The sequence below is a fragment of the Poromitra crassiceps genome (genome assembly GCF_964638095.1).
Source record: "Poromitra crassiceps genome assembly, chromosome: 16".
Lineage (NCBI taxonomy): Eukaryota > Metazoa > Chordata > Actinopteri > Beryciformes > Melamphaidae > Poromitra > Poromitra crassiceps.
The window spans coordinates 22,005,409-22,028,880 of NC_139645.1; the positions used below are offsets into that span (position 1 = coordinate 22,005,409).

The window sequence follows — 23,472 nt, forward strand, 5'->3', positions numbered from 1 at the left end:
CTGTGTTTACCTCACGGAGAAAAATGCTCCTGCTCCTGTCTGCAGAAACTCTGCCCCCGTCAGCTGCAAGTCATTAATGCTCCTTAAGGCTCTCAATGCATTCTCCGTGGATGTGCGCATACTTAAAAAAATAAAATAAACAATAACAGCCGCCCTCGAGCAGATTCCACGTCTCCAGCAGAACTTCCGCAGCTCCGTTGTGACGTAAAACTCGTCACAACGGCGCGCTTTGCCAGAGGAGGAAATGGGAGATCTCCGTGAGGAAAACACAGAGAAGTAAACACTGCCCATGTGCTTATATTACCAAGATTATTAATGATACAAAGTGGGTTGATTACCATTAAAGCCATCCTTTAAAGTATTGTATCTATTTGTGTTCTTTCTTTTTGTTGTGTCAAACTCTTCCAACAGGCTGGCAAGTTTGACACAAAACAACAACACACCAAACCTCCATCCAAAAACACATAACAGTAGTACAGTAGATCAGGCTGCCATCAAAGCCCTGTGAAGCTGATATTAGTCATAATGTTTATGAAGTCTGTCTTCAGTCAAATGTGAAGAAAGAGAAAGTGGATTATATCACACAGCATCAGACTCCAATGCTTCATGTATCACAAACATCCACCACTGCAAATTTAGCATGCTATGGCATGGTATTGTTTCAGTGGTGTTGATGTGACTGGAGCTACCAGAGCCACACACACACACACACACACACACACACACACACACACACACACACACACACACACACACACACACACACACACACACACACACACACACACACACACACACACACAGAGTGAGAACTAACTTGAACAATGAATCTAACATTAAAAATAGCTACTGTAGCAGGGACAAGGTACAGTGTCCCTGCTACAGTAGCTATTTTGAATGCTAGATTCAGTTATAGCCACTTATGGCCTGACTGAGCAGTGAGCGCTGAACTGCAGGTATTCATGGTGAAAATCCTGAAAGCATTTAGTTATGTTATCTTAAAGGTCCCATTCCGTGCAAAAGCTGTTTTTACTTGTAAATGCATATATACTGCTGTCAGCCCTCCCTGTAATGAGTGGTCACACGCTCAGAACTGCCACAGTTCGATTTGTCCCTATCCAGCGTCCCTCTGCAGTCTCCTCCAAGCCACACCCCCAAACGCTTCGTTTGCCCAGAGGGGAATCTGGGGGAATCGGGACGTCACTAGCTTCCTTCTGCATACTGCGCGGGTCTCTCTCACACAAGCTACCTGCACCATTTAGTCTATAGCCACAAAATTAACACTTCTAGCTGGAGCGACGCCAACTGTACGTGATCCAGCAACTGCAGAGGTGCATTCGGTAAGTCTAGGCATTTTGAGATGTCCTCTTTAGCGTAGTACCGTTTAGTTAACGATAACTCGCAACCTAGCGTGCTGGTCCACAGACGCTAATCTGATTGGCCGCTGGGAGCCTGGGGCGGGCTCTCCCTCAGCGGCCAATGGGAACTGTTAGTTCTGAATATATTATAGAAACAGGCTGTTCTTGGAAAGCGACCAGAAGAGGGAGTGAGAACTCCGTCACAACAAACGGGTTTGCTATATTTTCGACAGATTAATCCAGAATCATGTTTTATGGACCAGAGACACACGTTTTTAAGAGGTTACAGCTGCACGAATTGGGACCTTTAAGCTGATGAATCTGGTTAGCTGGCAAGCTAGTAGGTCTAGATCAATTTTAGGCAGTGTAGCCACTATAAGTTAGCCAATGTTAGTTGACAAATGGTCTCAGTTAGCTGAAGCTGACAATTCAATCAGAAACTAAAAAAAGAAGCTGTCCAGCTAAATGCTTTCGGTACTTTAAGTGATAGAACACAACCACAATCACTTACCCAGTTTCTGAAGTGGATCTCCGCCGGCCATACCCGCGGCAGACACTAATTGGGCTTGGGAATCAATCCCAGAATGCAATCCAAATCAATCCCAGAATCCAATGCAATGCAAGATTGCACATTGCATCTTGCATCTCAGTGATGGCATCATTGATGATGTCATCAGTGATGTCATCCTTCCTGGCTGAGGCTATATAAATTCAGTGATGCTGTCATCAGGATCACTGATGTCATCCGTGATGCTGTCATCAGTGATGTCATAGAGAGGCGAAATATGAATGGCGGTGAACGGAGAATAACGTTCCTTTTTTGATCCTGTTTGAGTTGTGCCACAGGGTGCCAACGTTAATTTTGTCAATTTAAAACATAACTTTGCATGTCAAGAAAGTCGCAGTTTGTCGCCAAACTGTTGCACTATACCAGGGGTGCCCAAATTATTTCCCATGAAGGGCCAAAACTCAATCTGGGTGGAGGGCTGAGGGCCAAAAATAAACTTGGTTGAAAACATTCCGTATGGCCAGTTCATGCGCCTCAAGCGTATTTGCAGTAGCGCGACTGACTTTGAAAAGAAGGCAGATGACATGCACAAGAGATTTAGACAGAGGGGCTATAATGAATCTGTCATCTGCACGGCTAGGGATAAAGTTAGGGATGTACAGAGGGAATGCCTCCTAACCCCTAATGACAAGGCTACCCAGGACCCTAGAGTCACTTTTGTGTCGGAGTTTAACGCCTCCTCCCAAGCTATTAGTAACATTGTGCGTAAACACTGGGATATACTCAAATGTGATCCTAACTTGAAAAACATTGCCAGCTATCCTCCACGATTTTGTTTCAGAAGAGGTAGAAACGTAAGGGACTCTGTTGTCTCGTCAGTGTACAAATCTCCGAGTGATAACTCCAATTGGCTGGGTAAGGAGTGTGGCCAACTACACGGTAGCTACCGTTGTGGGAAGTGCACCCACTGCTCCAATGGAATGTCGACCAAGTTCTTTCACCACCCACATACAGGGAAGGAATACAAGGTCAAGGGTTTCATCAATTGTGATACAACCCATGTCATATACTGCTTAAAATGTCCCTGTGGTATGATGTATGTTGGACAGACGGAGCGTAGTCTTAAATTACGCATCGCTGAACACAAAGCCGCTATTAGAAACGGCAATATGTTATACGCCATCGCCAGACACTATAGTGAGAGGGGGCATGGTGCGGCATCTACTCTCAGATTCATGGGGATTGGAAAGGTTTCCCTCCCGACTAGAGGTGGCGATATTCACAAACTACTGCTACAGAGAGAGTCTTATTGGATTTTTACACTGAATACTGTTGAACCTTATGGTCTAAATGAGAGTCTGGTACTCAATTCCTTTTTGGACTAAAAATGTAGGCTAATTTATTCATGTCATTGGATTTATGGCCGTATGTTATTCCTCTCTACATGTATGCTGCGTAATGATCGTTTACTATGATGTAAGCATATTTATGTATTGTTTATTGTTTTCTATGATGTAAACATATTTATGTATTGTTTATTGTTTTCTATGATGTAAACATATTTATGTAGGCTATTGCTGATTGCTGATTGCTGTCTTTCCTGTATGATCTGATGGTAATTGACAACCGGTGTGTTGGTGGGTGTGTCTTCCTGCCACACACTACTGTATATTAGTTTGACTGGAACAGTCACTCAGTAAGACCTGAAGAAGCGCAAGCGAAACGCGTTGTCTTTTTAATATTACATTTTTTCTATAAAAGTCAAGTCCTGGAGTGTGCGGTCCCTCCCTGAAAACGTTCTGAAGTATATGGGATACATTCCTTCTCTCTCATCAAGTACTCCAGCTTTCTTGACCAGCACCTCCAGCCTGTTTGGATGTGCACAGAATCTTCATTTGTTTTATATATATATATATATATATATATATATATATATATATATATATATATATATATATATATATATATATATGGGATATACAGTATATATGGGATTTATATACTGTATATCCCCAGCCCATTTGGATTTCCATTGTAACTCACTTCCTAGATTTGATAAAACCCTGCAATATTTGATTTGCTCTAATCTGTTGCTTCCGTATAGACAATTGCCCTATCGCTAAGCCCCACCCCCCGTCCTCACTAAGCCCCACCCCCCGTCCTCACTCGGGCAAACACAAGGCAGACTGACTAGAATAAATGGCAGCCGTCATTGTCAAAGTTATATCCCAAGACGCTCTTCACAACTTTTTGAGGCCTGATATTGTCTAGAAGCCATCATAAAGTACTTCACTATGCCATGGAGGGCGAGGTACAACATTTAAAGCTATCGATAAAAAGAAATGCGATGGAAACGGCGTAATCAAATCTTTAACCAAACATGCACAAACTTTTAACGAAGGAAGACGGAAGATAACCAGTGGGGATAACAGGTGACTGACATCCAGAATTGACATTTTATTCACTTGAGTAACCTCTCCGTGGATTATATATAGGCTGAATTGAAGAGTGGCGCCTGGCAATCTATTGTATGTAGGCCTACCTCTGTATAATCAAGAAACTTATTGTCGATGTTTTTCATAGCGAGACAACAGCACGCATGCATGGGTGTAGCAGATCAGGAGAGGCATAGCCTACAGCAGACCACTTTTTCCATCATGTTTTCTCTTTAGACTACCTCACATTTATTTGGGGAACGAGATTCATTCCCTCGTTTTAGGGTTTGACTGGTGTCTGGTGATGTTTTAATCACATCAATCCTCCTCTTCAACCAACTCCGGCATTACGTGCATAACGTAATGACTGGAAACTCGCATAATTCAGCATTTTCTTTTGCCGACTTTCTTAATACCATGATGATATAATGATACTTTTGGATCACGGAAGGCAAATGAGGGAGAGGACTCATGTCGCTGTCACCACGATGCGGATTTAACATCCAAAACAGCAGCATCATTGTGGATGTGAGTGGATCTACGTTTACTAGTTTAATATTATCAATTGCCTGGCCTCCCAGGATACCTCGTAATGGTCAATTTACCCCCATGCACATCGTTTGACCATTTTTTCAACTTATAAATGTATAAAACCAGAGGAAACTCGCGTTTTCTAGTGCTTCTCTATGGAACTCTAAGCTGAGAATGTCCGAGTGTATTGTAGAGCTGCACGCGCTGTGATTGGCTCGTCTGCGTTCGCGGCGGGACTTAGCGATAGGTCAATTGGAGGGTTCAGGTTAAGTTAGGGTCCAGTTAGGGTTAAGTTCCCATCCAATTCAAATTCTGCTTGTATTACAACTTTTCCAGATAAACTGCCATCTGAAAATTGTGTCCCCAAAAAAGTGGATTCTGGACCATAACTAAATATTTATTTATTTATTTTAAACTACTTGGCATTTAGATGTATTCATCTGGTCTGTTACAGAAAGTGTTCAAGGAAAATGGGCCAATCCTGAAACAGGAGTGACAGTCTGTCTGGTTTCAGATGGAAATACTATATAAGGCTGACATGATGCTGATCCACACTGACAACATGCTGAAGTCCATTGGATTATAAGACACTGGATTGGTTAAAGATTTAAAGGAGTATTGTATTTTATTGCTTTATTCTTTATTCAGATTGAGTGGTTGCAGCTTGTTAGAGACTGACTGTGAAGTTCTGACCTCAGCTCTGAAGTCCATCTCCTCCCATCTGAGAGAGCTGGACTTGAGTTACAATGACCTGCAAGATTCAGGATGGAACCGTCTCTCTGTTGGACTGGACAGTCCAGAATGCAGACTGGAGACTCTCAGGTAAAGTCAGTTTACAGTTTTTCTCAGTTGATTCAACACATTTCCCAAAGTGAGGTCCATTCTCTCAAAACAGGATTCCTGAATCTGCAAAGGTTGTCCTGAAGGTTTTACTTGATGATTTGACTTTTATTGATACAGCTTCACGCCAGTGAAGCTAGTTGAAAATAGAGCAGCTAGATGTTAAACAGTGGGAAGGTGACAACATCATCTACCCAGCTAACATCTGTCCTCTGGTTACTAGTTAGAGAATTCATATTAAAATGTCACTGAACACATTTAAAGCAGGCTAGTTTTGGTCCTGAATTACACTGTGGAGATAGTTCCCTGTGAGCTGAGACTGTGGAAAGCCTTCCTGAGCTACTGAGGCTGCAGATTTACTATCCATTTGTTTTTAAAGTGTTTCCTAATTTATATCCACTTTTTTCATAGCTTGTTGTGCAGCATAACAAACCATGTGCCATTTTGGAGGATTTATTGATCCAATCACCTTATAGCACCATGTGTGGAAATCAAACCAGTTTTCCTGTCAGTGTTAGTGTGAACCTGCTTTAGACCAGGGCCTCAACAGTACAGTCTGTCAGTAGAAATCATACAATGATGACATTACATAAGGGTCAGTAAGCCTCATCAACACAGTCTGTCAGTAGAAATAATACAATAATGACACAATATAACAATAGCATGTGCTTCTTGTGCTTCAGGCTGAGTGTCTGTCAGCTGTCAGAGAGAAGCTGTGAAGCTCTGGCCTCAGTTCTCAGCTCCCAGTCATCTAATCTGAAAGAGCTGGACCTGACTAACAACGACTTCCAAGATTCAGGAGTGAAGTTTCTCTCTGGTGGACTGAGGAGTCCACACTGTAGACTGGAGAGTCTCAGGTCAGGTCACCATTACTGTTTAACAGACCATTTACATTCTACTCTTCATTCGTATGAAAATACCTGAACTCTCATTTTCCTGCTGATGTAATTTTTGAAACCAGCTGAGAAACCAAAATGCAATGATCTTTGTTCTCCAAATATTGAGTGAGATGCAGCCCTTTATGTCTTGACTGTTTCCAAACTGTTTTGAGAAAAACGGCCTCAAAGTTTGACAAAGTAAGCTAGTTATGCTTGTCACCCTAACTTTATGAGCTGCATTTGAATTTCACAATAATCGCTACAGAGAATGAAAACCAATGGTTTATTTTACTAAAATCTTCTGAAACCCCAAAACAGCCAAAATCAGCATTTTCTTATAAAATCACGTTTCTACACAAACAGCGGGCCTGTGCTACATGTGACTGATTTTGTCAGAGCATGTCACATATAATAAGTGATTTCAGAGCAGTTTATTAATGGGAATATCCAACATGTAGCTAGTTTTAAGAGCTTTCACTGAGAGCTATGATCTCTTTTTTTAGAGGGTTAGGTTTAGGCTCAAAATAAACTGACAAACTATTAGTGTTGAGTGAAGAAGCTGAATATGTTATTACAAAAATGTTCATATCAGGCGATCTTGAGTTTCATAACTGTGCAAAATCACTATTTCTGTAGGTTTCAGTGGTTAATGTTGCTACTGAATAAAAGTTGAAAGAGTCCAATTTAATGTCAAACACATCTTTACTGCCACAATACTCCCCTTAGTTGTAACATTGAGGTTATCCAATACCTGACTGCCTTCAAGACAAGAATATAAAGTAGTGAGCAGGACCAGATGCAGCTGGAGCAGTTTGTAGAGTTTGAATGAGGAGAAAACCTCCTGAAAAGTCACATTGAACACGTTGGTGAACACATTCAACAACAGATCCTCCTGGAAGACAATACAGCAGCAACTGGTCGGCAGTTACATTGCATTTCTTTTCGTGGTTCACACTCAAATTAATATTTACAGTGGCAGTGAGCTTCAGTTGGTGCTCTCGGCTGAAGGCCATTCAGCTGCCAGCTGGCTGCCATGCAAAGAGCTGAACTTTGTTGCACCATAAGCAATCGTGCTTTAGAGCAGTGTTTCTCAACTGGTGGGTCGGGACCCAAAGGTGGGTCGCGGGGCCGTTTTGAGTAGGTCGCAGATGTGTGCATGAGAAAAACGTTTGTCTACTCCCTAGTTCCTCATTGCGCGGCTCGCGAGACGCTGGCGGGTCTCGAAGCTTTAGTTGCCATTGCGAACATAGATATGAACAGGTTAGCTAAAACTTCAGCGTCGCCAGCGACGGCCCCCACCGTTGCGGTCGGGGTACGTTTCGAAATCCCTCCAGGCCTGAAAGATTTTCTAGGGGAAACTGGTATATATATGTGTGTGTGTGTGTGTGTGTGTGTGTGTGTGTGTGTGTGTGTGTGTGTGTGTGTGTGTGTGTGTGTGTGTGTGTGTGTGTGTGTGTGTGTGTGTGTGTTAGGGTTGCTGTGAGACGTGGATTTAGGTGCGGATACTTAATGTCCAAGACACATTTGGTAACTGAAGTCTCGATAACTAGGAACGCTGAAGCACTTTATCGCTGAGTCTGCAAGGTTCGAAAGATGGGAACTGTTGCAGAAGGTTGTCGTGAGGTTAGTCTATGAACAACTGCAGAGGACTTGCAGAGCAAACCTTTATAGGTCCCGAATATGACATCACCTTGTGTTATGACATCATCAGTGAGACCATCCGAGAGGCATGATTTAGACACTTATGAATCATGACATCATCACCGTCTGTGACATCATCAGTGATCTATGACATCATAGTAGGAATGATGACATCATCCTAACAGTACCCTCCCCTCTACGGACACCACCTGGTGTCCAATGATCATCAGATGGTGTCTCTGACGCAACAACCGAAATGCTGCGGACTCCGAAGGTGGAGTCGGGTACACAGAGTACGCTCCAAACTTGGAAGACGGAGCCAACAGAAATGCTGCAGACTCTGAAGGCGGAGTCTCAGCGGATGCTCCCAACTCAGAAGACTGAGCCAAGGGGGGTGTCGCAAGCTCAGAGGGCGGAGCACCAGAAGGCTCCGCATAATCTAAAGGCTGAGCTTCAACCAATCTTGCCATTCCCAAGGGCAGAGCCAACGGAGATTGTTGATAGCCAAGCGGCTCAGAGCTAGGCTGCTGATGGGACCTGGGCTCTTTCTTGGTAGCTGCTCTTGACCGAAGGCTGGTGACACTACGGGGACCTCCCAGCGCCAGACGGGAACCCACGTACGGGTCAAGAACTGGAATTGGCTGCTGACCCTTAGGCCTGCGAACAGACTGCTGCTGAGGTCCGGGTTCAGACTCGGCGAGGGGAAGGCCTACCATCCCGACCTGTAGTTGGGGTAGGACACCCACAGGTTGGGCCTCAGGGCCAGCAGACTGGGAGGCCCCCAGCGGGGGGACGGGGCTGGTCTGTAGGCAGTAGGCAGTGATGAGACGATCGACAGTCTTCTCCAACTCCTTAACCCTCTTGGAGACACACTGCCACTCCTGGGTCACGTGAGCGCTGCCCACCCGTATGGGCTTCGGGGCTGAACTCTTAGGGCCTTGACCTGCTAAGAGTCTCACGGGCCGGCGAGTGGTGGACCCACTTACTGAACGCCGGGAGCAGGAGGAGAGGTAATGCCCGGCTCGACCACAGTACAGGCAGCACCGGGTGTCCAAACGGCGCTGCCTCTCCTCTGGTGTGATGCGAACCCTGCCGGTCTGATCATGGTACAGATGGCTGCTGGTGTTCGAATGTGGCTGCCTTTGCTCTGGGGTGATGCAAACTCCCCCCCAGAGTATGGGCTTAGGAGCTGGAAGTGGCTGAGAGACAGGTGTAACCTCATTCAGTTCCAAGGATTTTAGGTGCTCCAACTTTGACGCGAGATTTATGGCAGCCTCCAGTGTGGGGGGTTCGGAACTACGGAGGTTAATGCGGAACTCACCAGTCGCAAAATGGGTAAGGAACTGCTCCCTCGCCAACAGATCCTGGGTGTGAGCGTCAGCCGAGGGGTAGGCTCTACTAACAAGCCTCCGCAGGTGGCTGCCAAACTCCTGAGCTGATTCACCACGTAGCCGGCGTCTTGAAGCAAGGCTCGCCCGAGACCAGCCCTCACTATCATACGGCCTTCAACAAGGTGAAATTGTTCTTAGTCTCTGATGAAAGGCCACTAAAAAGGTCCCGAGCGCGGCCTGACAGCAGCAATGACATAAATTGTAATCTCAATTGGTCATCCCACCCATTCACCTTGGCAGCAAGCTCGAAATGTTCATGTGCATTCAACGCGGAAGTAGGGGCCGGGGCAGCAAGGGGTAACTGACGGAGGTCATCTACAGTCATGCCCTCCGCCTGCAGCAGTCCTGCAAGCCTCTCTTTGAAATCGTCACGACGCTCAGCTGCACCTAGCAGGGATATGTGCTGTGGCTCAACCAGCTGCAGGCACAGTGGGAGCAAGAGGCATGGCTGCACTGGAAACCTCCAGTGTTTGGGTTGGGGCAACGATCTGCTCCGGAGGAGGGGGAGCGGAAGACTGCGGAAAGGCAACCCCCTCTGTCCATTCGTCGAGCCGATCTAGCCGGTTAGCCAGGAAGGCGTGCCACCGGGCTGTTTCCTTCTGGCTGACAAGCAGGTCCCGAAGCATGTCTGTGTAGTGCGCTAGCGCCAGTTGTGTTTCCGCGTGGCTGTCAAGCAGAGCCCGATAGACCTTGTCCCTTTGCACGGTCGTTGATCGGCCTGGGGGGTCACCTGGAGTGGCCGGCGGGGTTTGGAACAAAGGCTCGGAAACTGAACTCAAGGCTCAAGGCTTCCTCCTTGATTGGCGGGAACTTATCCGCTAAACCCATTTCTGAGTTGTTCATACTGTTAGGGTTGCTGTGAGACATGTGGATTTAGGTGCGGATACTTAATCTCCAAGACACACTTGGTAACTGAAGTCTCGATAACTCACTCACTCACTCACTGCATCGACTCAGGCCAAGATGGCCACCGTCGGGCACGATGTCGGATCTTCCACACGTCTCATGCTTCCATCAGGGTCCGCAGCTCCCCAGTTGATACAGCTCCGCAGTCCTCTTTTAGGGTGTTGACCATGGTCTTAATTGGACTTCCTGGGTTCATCCTTTCATGAGTTGGTTCCCACAGAATGACTTGGCTAGCAGGCAGCTCAGGGTGTCTCGCGCAGTGGCCAGCTAGCTGTAGGCGCCTGTCTCTTATTTTACTGGTGAGGCATGGTAAGTCATCATAGAGTAGGGTTGCCACCTTTCATTCAGAGAAATAAGGGACACCCCTCGCAGTAGGGCCCACGGATGCCGCCGTCCGAAGGGCGGCGACGGAAAATTTTGGCTTTTTTTTTTTACTTTTCTTTATCCTGTTAATAAATGCAATTTTCCAGATTAGTTGATCATATAACATTAACATAACATCAACGTTTATTTTCTTATCATTGTACACTATATTTATATTGATACATATATATTAAATAAATGTTTATGTATTAAACTGTAAAACTCAACATAAACCATAGACTGTAAACAAACAATAACATCATGCCTAGAGAGGCCAGCCAGTCCATAAGGGCGCCACGCCCCCCTCAGCAGCCAAAACCAGGAGTCAGTCCCTTGTGCTGTGATTAATTTTCCTAGTAAATAATAGTTAATTAAATCTAATCGATCAGAACATGACGTCTCATCAGGGATTCAAAAGTTATCATTACCGTATCAGCCTCAGGAGATGCTTGTGGTATGAAGAACTGTGTCACTGCAGCTTGGTTCTTCTGGGTCCTGACGTTACGGGAATGTTGCTCTCCAGAGGCATGCTGTCTGACGTCGCCACAGAAAACACCCGCCGACATACTTTGCAATTGGCTTTGTATTCATTTTCAGGTCCACTCACGCTGTCCAGCCATGTGTTTGCTTGTTCCCATTCACGTCTATATTTCTGCATACGCTTTCGTTTTGCAGGACGAGGCGGAGTATAATGTTCAGATTCAGAATCAGCAGCAGCCGGTTCAGCCATCTTCTTCCCACTACATTCTGAGTAGAAGACCCGCCCCTACTCTGCTCTGATTGGCTCTGACAGTTCAGAGCCAATCAGAGAGACCAGAAGGGCAGACTGACGCTTATGCTGCGTTCATGTGCTGTCGGACTAACCATCTGAGGAACGGAGGCACCGTGTAATATTCAACCAGTCGTATAGGGCGGGTTTTCACCACGCAATGCGGGTGGGATGAAAATACGGAACAAACAGCGTCCCGTATTGGTTCAAAACGGGACGCATCTTTTAACTGTCAGATACGGGACAATTCCGTATTTTAAGGGACGGGTGGCAACCCTATCATAGAGTTGTTTATTTGTGATGTGCTGTGACCAGCAGATGTTAAATGCCATTCGCAGCATCCGCGTGTAGCTCGTGATGTGGCCTTGGAAAGGGTCCATGTCTCACACCCATAGAGCAGTATGGTCTCTATGGTAGCGACAAAGATAACTAGAAACGCTGAAGCACTTGATAGCTGAGTCTGCAAGGTTCGAAAGATGGGAACTGTTGCAGAAGGTTTGCGTGAGGTTAGTCTATGAACAACTGCAGAGGACTTGCAGAGCAAACCTTTATAGGTCCCGATTATGACATCACCTTGTGTTATGACATCATCAGTGAGACCATCCGAGAGGCATGATTTAGACACTTATGAATCATGACATCATCACCGTCTGTGACATCATCAGTGATCTATGACATCATAGTAGGAATGATGACATCATCCTAACTGTGTGTGTGTGTGTGTGTGTGTGTGTGTGTGTGTGTGTGTGTGTGTGTGTGGAAAACAATAAAACATAAAAATGGTAGGCAAATGTGCTTGGTTGGGGTGGCTTTTGGTGTTTTGCGGTAAAAGTGGCTCTCCTATTGACTTTGTCCTGCCAGTGCGGCTCTCATCGAAGAAATAGTGAGGATCACCGGTCTACTCATTGAGAATGCTGGCATCGGCGGCCAACATTACTATCTTTCAGATGCTAGCAGGCCCATTTTAAAGCAAAAGTTAAGATACTAGTACCATATGAAACTAGAAGACCTAATGCATCCATTGGTACCAATATGCCATGCTAGCTTGTTGTGAAGAGGGCTAAATTACCCTACAATTTAGACTAAATTCTGTAAATGACTAAGGGAAAATGTTGGTCATGAGGCTAGACCAGTTGAGAACCACTGCTTTAGTGTGTGTGTGTGTGTGTGTGTGTGTGTGTGTGTGTGTGTGTGTGTGTGTGTGTGTGTGTGTGTGTAGGTTGTCAGGCTGTCAGCTCACAGAGGAAGGCTGTGATTCTCTGGCCTCAGCTCTGAGCTCCAACCCCTCCCATCTGAGACAGCTGGACTTGAGCTACAATAATCCAGGAGCCTCAGGAGTGAAGCTGCTCTCTGCTGGACTGGAGGATCCACAATGGAGACTGGACTCTCTCAGGTATGGAGAGGTTAACGTCTGCTAGAAGGCTGTGCCAACTTGTGAAAAACTGATGTTTGGTCAGGACCCCTTTTTAACGCACTGGATACCCCTTTTTCCTCATTCTTCAAAACCATGACAGCGTAGCAACAACTTGTGTTGCGGTTATGTTTAGGCACCTAAAGCAACTTGGTTAAGGTTAGAGAAATGGTTTGGGTTAGGCAGGCTTAAATAACATTAAATGTGACTTACGGTTTAAATGTAGACTTACTTTGAACATGCTGGGAATCGAACCCCGGTCTCCAGCATTGAAGAGGAGGGTATATACTCTGCCTGCTCCTCTCTCTCCTCACCTGTTCATGCCCATTTTCTCTGTCCGGAGAATAATATTCATGTATAGAGTCGTTTCCATGTTGCCAGACACTATGACAGTTTGAGTCTCCCAGCAGCATAACAAGCAATTTTAGTGAACTGGGGGTGTTAATGATTAACCGATAGTCCGTTAACTGCCGTTAAGAACGTAACCGATTCAAATTAATTAACTGTTTTGACTGACAACATTGTTACTTTGTGTCATCAATTCAGTCTTCATAGCTCACAGTGTGTTAATTATACCAGTCCAGCAGAGGGCGTACCTCACCCAGCTAGCGCAACAGAAGGAGTGGTCACGTGAGAAGGTCGTCACACATGCATGAGGAAGTAGGAAGTGAATTGAGCAAACATGAAACAAAACAGATGCTAAAATTAGCCGCAAGCTCGCGCTAGCAACAGCATAGAATGATTACACTCTAAAAGTAAATCTGTAAATACTGCGACGCCGTTCTCAAAATTCAACTCCAGGGGCAATTTATGATTCCCCGACGAGCATCGCTCAACGTCACGTTACGTTCCATTATCGCTGGACGCTGATTGTGGACGCTGTCACTCATAAAAGTTATAGCTAAATATTAATACTAGGCTGATTGGAGCAGGCATCGTGCGTGCAGAGACAATAACACAGAAGCCTTACTTTATGGTGGAAAAGAAGCGTGGTGGACGGAGAGGGATTTCATGAAGTTCATTGAACCAGGCGATCACGTCCCCCTTTGTTGAAATGACTATTAAAGACAGGCGGCTGTTCAAAGGAGGTGAGCCTTATTGTTTTTAGGCTAATTATAGTTTTATTATTATTTTCGTTTGTGATTCATGCCATGAATGTCACAAAAATGATATGTAGCTATTGTGTGACTGTGAGGTTAAATAGAACTTCAACTGAGAGAAAGACGAGACGTGATTTTTTTTTAGGGGGGGGAGAGAAACAACGTTAACAATTAACCGATTAACTGATTGTTAAGTTGCGCAACTAACGGTTCAGAAAAATGCATGAAATTCCCATCCCTATAGCAAACGTGGAATGACGGTGCACAATTGCCCGACTGGGTTACACTGGTAGTTGTTTGATGAGCTGTAAACTAGACTATCTGGGTGAGTACTCAACCAATAGTTATAACTGTGGCCCGTGCATCTCTACTGCACGATGATATCGACACAACATCGTTATCAGACGATAACGATAGCCTTATAATCGGAAATGTAATTTCTGCCGCTGCAATTATGCTCAAATGCTTGAATTAACGTTGTTGTTGTCGCAAACGGTACATAGATAGCTCTGTGGAGCCGATGGGAGCTACTATGTGGTTGTGCTAATGATACGAGCTGATATAGCTATGTATTTGCTGCTAAATCCAGCTGTGGATCCTCATTGTAGCTTCATGCTGTTCAGTTCACACAGTTCAGTTATGGAGAGAGAAGATTTTGAATGAAACTGAAACGTTCAGCTGTTGATCCGGAATCTGAGAGTGGATTCAGTCGCTTTGAATAGTGTGAACCAGAAGCGGAGTGGACAGCCGCTTGTCACACAGACACACACACGCGCACACACACACACACACACACACACACACACACACACACACACACACACACACACACACACACACATACACACGGCCTCTTGTTACATGACGTCAGGCTCCACACTCATTACTCGTTACCTAACTTTTTGATGGTTAATTTAAAGAGTCTCTCCTCAACACTGCAGCTGCTCCACCAGTTATTTTCTATCAGTCTGTCTCCTCAACACTGCAGCTGCTCCACCAGTTATTCTCTATCAGTCTGTCTCCTCAACACTGCAGCTGCTCCTCCAGTTATCCTCTATCAGTCTGTCTCCTCAACACTGCAGCTGCTCCTCCAGTTCTGTGTCTTGAGGCCAAATGTAGTTTTTCTTTAAAGTCTAAAGTTCATACTGGTGCTACTAGTGTCCAGTAAACTAAAAGCACAGGAAGCCGCCATATTGGTCTGCACTAAACGTTACTATGGTTACAGCCATTATTGACAGGAGTGGAGTGACTCGTGTTAGCGTACAGACTCAGTCTGGTCATGTGACTCAGGTCTGCACCAACATGAACATTGACTCTGATTCATGAAGTCAGTGTGAACAGAGCTGCTAGAAGCTGTGAAATATTGTTTGATGTTGAATGGAGGATATTAGTGATGGCGTCTGGAAAAATCCCTCCTATGGAAGGTTATGAAGGTTATTTGTTCATTATCAAAGAGATGATGCTGTCTAACTTTATTTACCCCCCTCCCCCACAGTGTGGACCATGATGCAGTGCGGTGGTTGAAACCAGGCCTGAGGAAGTGTAAGTGTGTATTTAGTTTGATTCAGTTTCTATTGAAATAGAAAGCTCATGTGTGACATCTATTCATTCAAATCCTATTCTGAAACAAGATGGCTGAGAAAATGTGTTATGATGAAATTGAAGAAATGAACTGTCAGTCTGTTAATACCATAAAACTTCAATTAAAAGCCAAGTCCCATATAGACACCATTCCCTTTCAGTGGCCAGATGTCGCTACACGTTTTGAAAAATAAATGCTGGCCTAATTATTTATTTATTTATTTATTTATCTGTTTGTTTATTTACTTGCATTCAAACGTCCCAGGTCAGATCACTACAGAGAGAGAAAATTGCGACCTGAAATTCAAGCTGTCAGTTTTTTCTTTTTACTGAGAATGAACCGTGGAATGACGGTGCGCAATTGCCCGACTGGGTTACACTGGTAGTTGTTTGACGATAATGCTCGAGCTGTAAACAAGGCTAGCTTGGTGAGTACTCAACCAATCTGAAAAAATGATGTCACGATAAGTCCCTTAGACACATACAGTGTGGAAAATAGGGTCCAGGTTGGGGAAAAAACGAAATTATCCTTTAAGCGCCCTCACAAAGTTTGAAGTTGATCCGACAAATAGTTCTAGAGATAAACCACTTTCTGTGTTTGCCAGTAGGTGGCGTTATGCCGAGTCTGTGTGCGTGGGTTGAGGTGTGTGTGTGTGTTTGTGTGTGTGTGTGTGTGTGTGTGTGTGTGTGTGTGTGTGTGTGTACCCTGCCTCCACAACTTGATTATAGGAGTCAGTCTGAGCAGAAGCAGAGCACACACACACACACACATACATACACACGCGAGCACACACACACACACACACATACACATTTACACACACACACACACACACACACACACATACACACGCGCGCACACACACACACACATACACACATACACATAAACACACATACACACACAAATACACACAGACGCACACACACACACACACACACACACACACACACACACAAACATACACACACACACACACACACATACTGAAGCCACTTCTTAACATGCAGTGGAATCCGTATGATAACCCGTTCCTAGCCGGTTGGCCTGCATGTTAAACAACAATTAGCCGGCCTACGCGCATTCCCGCGAGTCCGTATCTTATTCACCTCGCTCGCCGGTGTAAGATCCGGATTAGCGCAAAATGAGCTGTTGTTTAACTCTGGCAGGTCATTATCCGCAGATCCGTCCACACACACACACACACAGCGTTGAGCAGTGAGAGAGAGGCAGGGGGGAAGGAAAGTGAAAAGTGGAGCAGAAACGCGCTCTCCTGAGAATACGAGGCAGCAGGATGACTGAAGCAAATGAAACAAATATCACAAAGAGCAGCCGAGATTCTGACACTTTTTGCGCGATGCGTGCCGCTCTATCTGCCTGTTTGTCTCTCTGCCAGTGCCCGCATGTCTGTTTAGTGTGCGTGTGTGTGTGGCATGTCATTTTTAACGCTGTTCATAACGAGCAGAGCGTGTTTAGGCTATCGTACGGCTCCGTCCCCAAATTAATTTTCATCGTCCCTGACGCTACTGTGCGCCCACACTGCGGAGTGGATAGGAGCTGACTGACTCTGACTGATAGGCTATCAAACTTTTGTGGGGAGAAATACATTTAAAACTAGTCAGATATGACTTGAATGTCATAAAATAAATCACCCACAGTGATTGACGACAGTCCGACCACTATTTTGACTGCGCGGCTTTATGTAGCTTAACAAAGGCATTTTTGGCACATTGCCACCCCTCGTTGTCGAATGGACTCCGTTAAAACGACATGTTTTTTGAAGTCTCCAGATTTGTCTCTAACGTGATGCAGCCAATTCTATTGTGTGAGGCAGCCATAGAGGCAGGCAGTGTTGTGTGACTGTGCATCCACACTGTGGAGAGGATAGGAGCTGACTGACTGATAGGCTATCAAACTTTTGTGGGGAGAAATAAATTAAAAACTAGTCAGATATGACTTGATTTGTTTTTGTTTGGTTACAAATTCGCTAAGGCTGTTTCCTATCACATTTCTTGTTTTCGATACATGCTACCGCGCCGCCGCCGCCCCCCCATCACTTGGTCCTTTTCAGGAGCTTGCTGCTGAAAGGTTTAGTGTTGCGCATCCAAGTCTTTCATAAAAAGTAGGCTAGCAGCCTACGTTATTACCTTGCAGGCTCGCAAGCATTGTGGACTTCACAAACAGGCAACATGCGTCGCAGACTCCGGTAAAAACTCTGATTGAGACGCATATTCTGAATGCGCTGTATACATGATCAAAGAATCCTCCGAAAACCAGAATAATACTGGAATAACCCAGATGTCTTAATCGGAAAATGCTAAATTCGGAGAAAGGGCAAATTCGGAAAATGCAACTGGAATATGCTGTTTACATGACCCTTCTCAAATTCAGAATATTGTCATTTTCCGAATAATAGTGGAATATTGTGTTCATGTAAACGTAGTCACTGATGACATCATCTTCTTCATAATTTATACATGATGACATCCTCTTCTTCATACTTTATACATGATGACATCTTCTTCTTCATAGTTTATACATGATGTCATCCTCTTCTTCATAGTTTATACATGATGACATCATCATCTTCATAGTTTATACATGATGTCATCATCTTCTTCATAGTTTATACATGATGTCATCATCTTCTTCATAGTTTATACATGATGTCATCCTCTTCTTCATAGTTTATACATGATGACATCATCTTCTTCATAGTTTATACATGATGTCATCCTCTTCTTCATAGTTTATACATGATGTCATCCTCTTCTTCATAGTTTATACATGATGACATCATCTGTAAGTGACACTAGCCCCGTTTACATGGGTCCAAAAATCCTACTTATAATGGGATCGATAGGTCAGTCGGATTCAAAATGTCTCATATAAACACCTTAGCCGACCCGATTCACCCGGATCATTTTACATTTTCGATCGTATTGAAACAGGTAGTCTACGCCGATTGATAATCAGCTTGATGCTGCATATAAACGGCTGAATAGAGTGGATTCTGTTGATAGAGTGGATTATTCATTCTGCGCATGCGCTCTCTAGTGCAGAAGAACTGGACGGTGGTTGAGACAAACTTCTTAATAGAAACCCTGAGAGCGGTACATTCTTCTTCTTCTCCTGGCCAAATATCTCTGGAGGATGATTAACTGCTGAGACCGTAGAGCCGCAAATGACAGCACGTGCGATTACATAACTGCAAAAGTGTGCGATTATTATTATTTGTTCATGTCTTTTTGAGTGTGTGCCTCCTCTAAACTAACGTTACACGTGACGCAGCAAACACACGTTTCTCTGCCATCACACTGGGCATCAACACTAGCGTAGCGGGAGACTTCTCCCATGCACTCCCGCAAATAAGTAATGTTATGCGCAGCAAGGTTCACAAACATAACATCTTACCGAGAGAGAGGGAGAGAACATCCATGATCGCTAACAGCTAGCTATGCTAATAACTAGCTAGCCGTTCAGAAATGCATGTAAACAGCCGTGTGATTAGCGAGAACGTCAGTAAAATAAGGAGAGAGCTGCAGGTGCTTATGCAGAACTAGTGCACGATTAAGTGCACAGTGGGTAATGACCCGCTGTGATGAAGAATATAGCGAGATTAACAAGGTTGATATCAGAGAAAACACTGTCACAGCTGTTTGCAGCAGCACCTCCAGGCTTCTAACACTAACTAGCCTGTCACATGATGCCTTCATGGTCCCTCGATAAAGTCTGCAGATGCACGTTACCTCGTCTCTCTTTCAAGAAGCGTCACGTGAGTGTGGCGTTTAAGGCCATCTGTCGCTACAAAGAAAATAAACGAGATGTATTATTGTATTAGGCCTACTTGACAGACATGTAACTAACTTTGCAGTCTGAGCCATCTTCTATGTGCTGTAACAGCGCAGTTTCTATTTTTCTAGTGTTTCTTTTTTACATGTTTATGACAGGCAAATGTCTCAAAATGTTTGTTTTTTTTAAAGATAATTTTATTTCAAATTGTTTTATTTATTTAGTTTTAATATATTTTAAATTGTAATATATTTCATGTATTTTATTCTGTGATAGGCTACGTGAAACTGTGGTATTTTTGTCCAAGGTTATACCGTCAAAAACTCATGCCGGCACATCCCTAGATACCATTTGTTTATTATATCGCAATCACAATCGCAAATCGCAATATTGTCCACCATAATCGCTAATCGCACCTTTCCCCCAAATCGTGCAGCACTAGATCCATTTTTCCAGAGGTAAACAGGAAAAGTGGTAGACAGAAGTGCACCTCTTCTTCTCTGCAGGTAGTGGGAGAGACCGTTTGCGCATGTCTGTAATCGGTTTCAGCTGGGGCCATGTATACGCGGATTGAACGTGGATCGCTTTATTTAGCGTTCATGTATACAGATCAAATCAGATTCGTATAATCCGACTGATTTCAATCAGATTGAGGAAAACAATCCATGTAAACGGGGCTACTGTTTCTTCACCTAAAAGTCACATAGATGCATCATGATGTGTTTGATGTCTGGTGTTTAGTTTAGCATGTTGACTTCATGATGTCTTGTCTAAGTTAGCAGCTTGTGATTTGGGCTTGTAGGTAAGTTTGCTTTGTCCACATCAGCAGCTGTTGACTTGATTGTTTGTTCTGCATCAAATCAGATGCTTTGATAAGTGACATTTAAACAAACTAGGAACCGATTCCTGCAGCTCACATTCACAGCTCTGCTGCTGTGTGGCCTCGCCTGCAGGTCTGCTGCTGTGTGGCCTCGCCTGCAGCTCTGCTGCTGTGTGGCCTCGCCTGCAGGTCTGCTGCTGTGTGGCCTCGCCTGCAGCTCTGCTGCTGTGTGGCCTCGCCTGCAGCTCTGCTGCTGTGTGGCCTCGCCTGCAGCTCGGCTGCTGTGTGGCCTCGCCTGCAGCTCTGCTGCTGTGTGGCCTCGCCTGCAGCTCTGCTGCTGTGTGGTCTCGCCCGCAGCTCTGCTGCTGTGTGGCCTCGCCTGCAGCTCTGCTGCTGTGTGGCCTCGCCTGCAGCTCGGCTGCTGTGTGGCCTCGCCTGCAGCTCTGCTGCTGTGTGGCCTCGCCTGCAGCTCTATTGGTGCTCGCACAATGTATCCCTCTCTCTCTCCCTCAGTTGTCTCACTCCCTCTCCTCTCTCTCCCCCCTCTCCTCCTCTCCTCCACTCCCTCTCCCTCCCTCAGTATCTCTCCCTCTCCTCTCTCTCCCTCATTTATCTATCGCTCTCCTCTCCCTCTCTCTCTTTCTCTCCCTCAGTCTCTCCCCTCTCTCTCCCTCTCCTCCTCTCCCTCTCTCTCTCTCCCTCAGTCTCTCACCCTCTCTCTCCTCCTCTCCCTCTCTCTCCCTCCCTCAGTCTCTCTCCCTCCTCTCTCTCTACTCCTCTTCCTCTCTCTCCCTCAGTCTCTCTGCCTCTCTCTCCTCTCTCTCCCTCCCTCAGTCTCTATCCCTCTCCTCTCTTTCCCTCAGTCTCTCTCCCTTCCTCTCCTCCTCTCCCTCCTCTCTCTCCCTCTCCTCCTCCCCCAGTCTCTCCCTATCTCTCTCTCTCCTCACTCTCCTCCTCTCCCTCTCCCTCCCTCAGTCTCTCTCCCTCCGTCTCTCTCCCTCAGTCTCTCTCCCCCTCTCTCTCTCTTCCTCTCCCTCTCCTCCTCTCCCTCTCTCTCCCTCTCTCTCTCCCTCTCTCTCTCTCCCTCTCCTCCTCAACCTCTCTCTCCCTCAGACCCCCTTCTCACCAAACATGATCAACTCACATGTACTCACACTCGCCCTGTCAAGTCCTGTCCTGCTGCTGCAGTGTGGTTGGCTGCTTTGCTGTATTTCTGTCTTCAATTGGTCTATTTTGGTTTTGGCCCCTCCTCTCGTCTTGTCGTTTGTGATGTCCTGACGCCAGGTATCCCAGCATGCTTTGCAAGGTGATGAGCGACAGACAGCAGGGAGGGAAATCGACCAATTGAAGGCGGAAATACAGAAGGGCAGCCAACCACGCTGTAGCAGTGGGCAGGGCTTGACAGGGCGATAGCGAGTACATCGTTCACCACCCATGTTTGTGTGCAGGGGCCCTCAGTCTCTCTCCCTTCCTCTCCTCTCCCTCTCTCCCTCTCCTCTCTCTCCCTCAGTCTCCCTCCCTCCCTCTTCTCCTCTCTCTCCCTCAGTCTCTCAAATTCAAATTCGCTTTATTGGCATGGATGTCTCAAGTACAATATTGCCAAAGCATAAAGAATTGATCAAACAAAACAACATTAATAAAATACAATTGATTACAGTTACAATACATACAGGAGTCACATGTCAACAGATCATATTAATTCATTGTTGTTCCCTCTAATGTCATGGCAGAGTGTTAGCCTACATATTGTGCAGATAAGTCTGTCAATTGTGGTTCTTCACCTAAACAGTTTCATCAGTTCATCACATGTTTTTCCCTGATATGACGAGTCTGCTGCTCTGAGCTGCTGCAGGAAGGCCTCTCTGACAGCAGGGGGCAGTCTGCTGACTGCTGCTCTGACCTGCTGCAGGAAGGCCTCTCTGACAGCAGGGGGCAGTCTGCTGACTGCTGCTCTGAGCTGCTGCAGGAAGGCCTCTCTGACAGCAGGGGGCAGAAGAGGAGAAAATGGACCTCACTTTCTATTTCCCCTGAAGAACACTGTTTACACACTCTCAGTTCTCTGGGCCTCCATTGCTTCTTATGAGGCAATGGAGGGAGGCTGTCAGGCTCGGAGGCGCGCGCCATTATCGTTATAAATGTAAATAATATTCCTGGAATGCGTGTTTTAACGAGCCAGTTACATTTCTTTGCATTCTTAGACATTACAGTTTGATTTAGTTTGCATACTTGCTCAAGTTAGTAGTTAGTTTATGGGCTAGAAACTCTGCCAGATGACAGGCACTAGGTGCCATTTTCCCCTTCATTTGGAAGAGAAAATGATCCTGAAATGAAGATTTGATTGACAGCTGCATGTCGTGAAATGATTGGTTGAAATGGGGTAGAAATTTGATAGTACTAGGTGACGTCAGCAAACTGTAAATTACTGTTATCAATGAAATCTTGAAAAACGAACTTTTGATGTGAAAAACTAAAGAAATTAGATTGTTGTGATTTGTTTGGCATACATTATTAAATAGGTGCACTGCATACCCAGGTATTTGAACTAAAAGAAAAGAAAAGTCATTCTTGGGTTCAGCTCGACTTTAAGGATCTCTTAAGGATCTGTTTCTGTGGGTGTTGTGTCCCATGAGGTGTGTCTCTGGTTCATTGGTTAACTCTCTCCCTCCCTCTCCTCTCTCTCCCTCAGTCTCTCTCTTCTCTCTCTCTCTCTCCCTCTCCTCTCTCTCCCTCAGTCTCTCTCCCTCTCCTCTCTCTCCCTCAGTCTCTCTCCCTCTCCTCTCTCTCCCTCCCTCTCCTCCTCTCCCTCTCTCTCTCCCCCAGTTTCTCCCCCTCTCTCTCTCTCTCTCTCTCCCTCATACTCTCCCTTATCTCTCTCTCCCTCTCTCTCCCTCAGTCAATTCAATTCAAAGATGCTTTATTAGCATGACCATAGTGAGTTACAGTATAAAGCACATAGTACATGGTCGTACAGACAGAGGGAGAACAAAACTAAAACAGTTTGTAACATACACAACAGAAACATGATGTTATTGTAACAAAATACAGGTAGTTCCAACAACAACCGTGTCAACAATATTTTGTATTGAAATATATACAGATATATACTGTATATGGGGCGGCTGCAGCTCAGGAGGTAGAGCGGGTTGT

General features: G+C 45.3%; 1 protein-coding gene across 1 annotated transcript in view; it reads left to right on the forward strand.

The window, feature by feature from the left end:
• LOC310791522 (protein NLRC3-like) overlaps positions 1–23,472 on the forward strand; it is a 39,315-nt gene that overhangs the window by 12,880 nt on the left and 2,963 nt on the right. The window contains exons 4-5 of the mRNA XM_083653196.1: positions 12,922–13,013; positions 15,627–15,673. Coding sequence (XP_083509322.1) covers positions 12,922–13,013; positions 15,627–15,673 — 139 coding nt within the window. The remainder of the gene's footprint in view (positions 1–12,921; positions 13,014–15,626; positions 15,674–23,472) is intronic.